General features: G+C 40.0%; 1 protein-coding gene across 1 annotated transcript; it reads left to right on the forward strand.

Moving 5' to 3' along the window:
• The first annotated feature begins 1090 nt into the window (after positions 1 to 1090).
• Positions 1091 to 5599, forward strand: psmd5 (proteasome 26S subunit, non-ATPase 5). Its single transcript, XM_010737861.3, has 10 exons — positions 1091 to 1292; positions 2398 to 2542; positions 2618 to 2731; positions 2827 to 2955; positions 3368 to 3477; positions 3597 to 3739; positions 3845 to 4036; positions 4136 to 4245; positions 4326 to 4466; positions 4585 to 5599. Exons 1-10 carry the CDS (start codon positions 1120 to 1122, stop codon positions 4840 to 4842), a joined length of 1515 nt encoding a protein of 504 aa, XP_010736163.3. The 5' UTR covers positions 1091 to 1119; the 3' UTR covers positions 4843 to 5599.
• The last annotated feature ends 307 nt before the right edge of the window (positions 5600 to 5906 follow it).

Here is a 5906-nt window from a genome sequence, read left to right on the forward strand (position 1 = left end):
TACTCCAACTCCACCTAATTTTATTTTTTATTAACAAGTAACTGTAACAAGTGAATTTCCCCAGTGTGTCTATCTTATCTTATTCATATTATTTTTTTAATTAGTTTGCTTGTATTATTATTTTTTTTATTGCTTTTTTAACTCTACTGCATTTGTTCACTGTGTGTTTGTTTGTCTCAAACATTTATGGATGGATGTAGGATGTGAAGAAACTGTAAAATAGACTGAGAGACAGCTTCATTTTCAATTTGCACTGTGTGTACAGCGAACTGTTTACTCTGCGTACATATTTCATTTTTGATAGACCTCACTGTAAAATTCTGTCTATACTGCCACATTGCCATATTTATATTCATACTGATAATGCTGTTTATACTGTGCCATGTTGCCACATGGATACTGTTAGACTGTTGTTTCTGTTTATATTGTTCATTCTGTTCATACTGCCATATTTATACTATTTATATCTTCCAGACTTGCCACTGTCTTTTCTTTTATTTTATTTTCTTTTCTTGGATGTCTTTAGCTTGTATATTGCAATTTCAATTCTCTGTATGTCGTCTACATATGGCAGCATTGATAATAAAGTTTATTTGAACTTGAACTTGAATAATTTGTATATATAAGACTCAAGATTGGACAAATGACACTATTAGCTTGTAAATATTTTTATTTTTATTTATTTTTTTACATATTTTAATATTCATGTTCATGCTGGTTGGCACCAGGATAAGAGGGAAAAACAATTTAAATTCTCTGTATGTCCTGTACATATAGCAGCATTGATAATAAAGTTGACTTGACTTTTTATTTTTTATTATTGCTTTTTATTGCATTTGTTCATTGTGTGTTTGCAACATTTATGGATGGATGTAGGATGTGAAGAAACTGTGAAATATAATATGTTTCACTATAATTTGCATATGCACAGACATGCACCTTTAATTTGAATTTGAATGAAGGTGTCTGTTTACTTCTTGCATGTCTGTGTATAAGACTCAAGCGTGCACAAACGACACTTCCCACTCGGACCAGCAGGTGACGGTAAATGCACCAAACTGTTAAAAGTGAACCTCGTGAGTGACGAAGAAGAAGGAGCAGATCATCACATTGACAGTCATGGCTGCGTCCATAGAGAGTCTGCTGCAGGAGATCTCCGGGGTGGAGGACCCGACAGAGGAGCTGCAGAGTCTGAAGCTGGCTCTGCTGTCCATCCCCGTGAGCGCGCTCAGGGACGCGGTGAGCGGGCAGAGGTTCAACGTGATCTTCTCTCTGCTGGACTCAAACCAGAGGTCGGTGTGTCTCATGCATGTCTGCTCTGTGTGTGTGTGTGTGTTTACTGCTGAGTCACTGTTTAATCCAAGAGAAGAAGTTTGATGGCGAGCTAAAACATCCTGAATGATATCTGTGCAGGTGCAGCTGCAGAGCATGCACAACATGCATGAGCTACACTTCTTTATTTCACATTTACAGTGTGTTAGTGTGTGTAACACTTCCCCTTTTTTATATAAACTGTTCTTTTTAAATCATGCAATCGTGCATGTGCAGAAAGACTGCACTTTTTGTGCACACCCTCAATTTAAAGGTGCATATTATTGTTTAATTTAAAGTTTAAAGACACCTAATGGACCAAAAACATCATTTAATAGTCTCATATATACTCACTTTTCTACTTTTTTGTATAGTTTTTATATAGATGTGTACCACGGGTTAACTTCATCTATGCAAATGTTTAATTCCTCTGCACACGGGTTAACTTCATCTATGCAAATGTTTAATTCCTCTGCACTTATTTTAAATTTAGATCTACCTCAGGTCAATTTTAACGTAATGCTCCTGTGTTATAACATTAATAATACTACATTTTATTTAATAGGCACCTTTCTGTCACCCAAGGAGACCTTACAATAAATAAAAGTAGACAGCTATAGGTTAATTCTTATGTACAGTATGTTTGCATGCTGATACTGGATGCTTGAATTTCTTTCGGGATCAATAATCTATCTATCTATCTATCTATCTATCTATCTATCTATCTATCTATCTATCTATCTATCTGCATTTTTACAAGAAATTAACGACAATTTCACTAATTGATTCACTTTATTATGCAAGTTTTAAGCCAAAAATGTAAACAACTCAGCAGTTTTACCCCATAAATATGAATATTTCCTATATGATGTGAGAAAGAGAACAACTTTAAGTTTTAGTGGACCTAACAAGCTATTTGAATGTGTCAACTTCAGGTTTGACCGATCGTGATTGTGTTTTCTATGAGCTTATACCATTTTATACATCAAATGATGAAGTTGATTAACTAAAAAAAACAATTAGTAGTAATAATAATAATGATCATTAGTCGCAGCCATAGGTTGCTAATATAAGCTGTGTTCACAGGGAGCAGGTGGAGCTGTGTGTGGACATCCTTGAACGCATCTTAAAGGCCCTCAGTCCGGCGTCACTGGCCCAGAACTACAGAGTGGAGCTGCAAGGAGGTCTGACCCATCCTAATGAAACAGTTAAGATACTGGCTTTGACACAGGTGGGCTGCTCGCACACACACAGTACACACACACACACACACATACATACAGCTGACTTTGTCGTCGTTCTTCAGATTGGCAGAATACTGGAGCACCCGGACGCTGCCACTGAAATCCTCAACAACCACGACATCCTCCAAGCGGTGATTCAGTGCATCAGAGAAGAGAAGATGGCTGTGGCCAAACAGGTGAAGACTGAAGCACTGAAATATCCTGCATGATGTTTTTAATGAGTCCACAGTAGTGGTGCTGAAAGTGTTTTTTCTTTTTTTTTGTTCCTCAGGCCATCCAGTCTTTGTCCAAACTGAGTCACTCCAAACCCGGGTTAGACAAATTGTTCCAGAGCGACCTGCTGAAAGTTATGAAGGATGTGATGGCCACGAGCGACATCATCAGATACAGGATATATGAGGTGCGTTCAGCTGTTTCATAACACTTATTTAGATGGAATCGATGACTAATCCTAACGCATAATCACGGCAGAAAGTGGGCACAAAGTTTTAATTTGTTACTGATGAGCTTGAAACACATTAAGGCTGTTTTTGAAAGTATTGTTTCCTCTTGCGGTCATCCAGCAGACTTTTTAATCAGCTGGAAAATTGCAAACACTGAATCACTCATTCTAATCTTAATTTGTTGCCATGGGAGCACCAAGATTGCCCGAAGGGAAAAGACGTGGCACACACCAAACGCAGATTTTCTCCCGTCGTTGCTGCATTGGTTTTCCCGCTGACATATCATATACGCATGTGTCTGTCATGAATATACATACAGCAGCTCTCCTATTGATTCCCCCGATACTAAACTTTTCTTGCCGTTTGCAGCTGGTGGTGGAAATCTCGTCCGTGTCTCCCATTTCCCTCGGTTACTGTGCCAACAGCAGCTTCATCTCTCAGCTGATTGGAGAGCTGACAGGAGATGACGTGTTGATCAGGTAATACGATGAATCATATCATCATTCCATGTAGTTCCTGCGACTAACTAAGTTTGCCTAACATGCTTTCACGTGTCTTTACTCTTCTATCGTTCTGTTGTCTGTTTTTTTTCCTGCAGAGCCACAGCCATCGAGATGGTGACCACTCTGGCCCACAGTCAGCACGGCCGGCAGTATTTGGCTCAGCAGGGTATAATGGACAAGATCTCCAACATGATCAGAGGAGCAGATACTGACCCCTTCTCCTCCCTCTACCTTCCTGGTAAGTCAGTCAAAGCTGTAACACTCTTAATTTAGTTTTTTTGCTTGATCAGTGTAAGTACTCGGTCTAGAATCAACAGTGTTTTTATTAAATCTTCTCCTGTAGGTTTGGTGAAGTTCTTTGGAAACCTGGCCATCATGGACAGCCCACAGCAGGTTTGTGAAACCTACCCGGCCTTCCAGAACAAAGTGTTCGAGATGGCCCTGGACCCGGACCCCGCGATGATCGGCGTGGCTCTGGACACTTTGGGACTGCTCGGCTCCACCGTGGAGGGGAAGCAGGTCCTTCAGAAAACAGGTTGTTACTTTTTATGAAGTTGCACCCTCTCAGATTGTTTATACATAGCTTGTGATTATCTTGTTGATCTTTGTGACCGATTCTCCTCTTCGTCTTCAGGAGAAAAGTTCAAGGCGGTGTTGTTAAGAATGAGTCAGCTCGCCAGCTCCGGAGCTACAGAGCTCAGAGTGCGCAGCTTAGACGCCATTTCCCAACTTCTCACTCTACAGGTGTGCGTGTGTATGTAAGAAATATTCATTATTCTAAATGTAAACCAGTTTACTAATGTTTCATTAATGTTTCATTGCAGCCAGAGCAGCAGACAGAAGACCTGTTGGCGCTGACAGAGTCCTGGTTTCGCCTTTTGTCTAACCAGCCCATGGACATGATTCAGAACATCAGCAGTCAGCCGTTTCCAGAGCTGCATTGTGGAGCTATGAGGATATTCACCGTGAGCACTTCTGTTCTGTGTTACTAACCTGTAAAAATACAGTAGCATTGTAGATATCGAAAGGTTTGTGTGGTTGTCTTCATCAGTGAATATCTGTGTGTGTGTGTGTGTTTTCCAGGCTATCGGCACTCAGCCGTGGGGTCAGAAGTTAATGATCAGCACTCCCAGCTTCATGGAGTTCGTTCTGGATCGTTCAGCGGGTCAGACGAAGGAGGCCAAAGACGCCAAGTTTGAACTGGTCGGGTCCCTTGTGTCTTCATCAACGGCGGCAGAGATACTGGGCAGCCAGCATTACATCCGTCTGAAGACTTATCTCAGAGAGGGACCTTACTATGTTTCAGCTGTGGCCTCAGTCAGCACAGAGGGAGCCGACTGATTCTCACACACTCGGATACACGTGATGGGCTTTTTCTAATTAATGCTTAAGTAAATGGTAAGTGCCTTTTAAATAACAGTGTGTTAACATATTCCACTTCTCCTCTGATACGGACATAGCTCAGCTGTAACTCTGACAAACAGTACAAAACTACAACACTGACTTGTACACAGATACTTTAAGTACTTTGAAAGTATTTAGAAACCGATGAGTGATTCATAACTTAATAATTTGTTTTGCTCGATCTCTCAGCTGCTCTTCATTTAGATTTTCTACACTCATTTGTATATTTATCAGGCTTTTCTGATAGGAAATTAATTTCTTTACTCGACTTCGTGAGTTAATGCCGTAACTAATGAAAGTTCCTTTTTTTTGTGGCTTTATAAACAGAAGGGTTTTTCTTTTCGACACTAAACGTGGTGCTATAATCAGCTTATTATAGGATGATGGATGACGGCGCACATCACTATATCTCCACGTAATCTCACAACACAGTCAGCACGACTCACTCGTGATATGTTACCTCGTGTTTACTTACTGACTCTTTACCAATTACTTAAGCAATAATTCAAGAGGCTTACTCGAATGTTCACCATCCAGGCACTTATTAAAAACTCACTTCATCTTCTACAATATTTTTCACATGGAACTGGACTCCTCTATCACACCACAGCTCTCCGAATTTGAAATATTTTTGTTTACTAAATAAGTTGTTATGTTTTGTAATTAAAGAGACTGCTGTCTGACATTGGATGTACAAAATGTTGTTATTATTATGTCTTGTCACAACGACATATTGAACCTGAGCAGTTTATTTGAGGCTGTCGAGTCTTGTGAGGACAAATACATCTTGAGTTTGTTGAATAGTTTTGGATTTTTCTAATACTGCTGTGCCGCTGCGTGTAAAAGCTGGTGATTCAAAGTTGAGAGCTGAATTTGAGATTGTCCTTTCGTCATCTCCACCAGAGGTTGACAGATCAGCTCTGCCTCCCTGAGACTAAACCGATCAGCTGTTTGTCTGAAAATCCATTTTTTTAGATCTTTGAGTGGAGGGATTGAGCTCA

This window comes from Larimichthys crocea, chromosome IX, assembly GCF_000972845.2.
Source record: "Larimichthys crocea isolate SSNF chromosome IX, L_crocea_2.0, whole genome shotgun sequence".
NCBI lineage: Eukaryota > Metazoa > Chordata > Actinopteri > Sciaenidae > Larimichthys > Larimichthys crocea.

Bases quoted from the DNA above. Each gene is read 5' to 3' on its own strand.
- psmd5 (XM_010737861.3), top strand. From the start codon at position 1,120: ATGGCTGCGTCCATAGAGAGTCTGCTGCAGGAGATCTCCGGGGTGGAG. The intron at 4,037-4,135 runs GTTGTTACTTTT...CTTCGTCTTCAG, and splicing joins GCAGGTCCTTCAGAAAACAG to GAGAAAAGTTCAAGGCGGTG. The intron at 4,467-4,584 runs GTGAGCACTTCT...TGTGTTTTCCAG, and splicing joins GAGCTATGAGGATATTCACC to GCTATCGGCACTCAGCCGTG.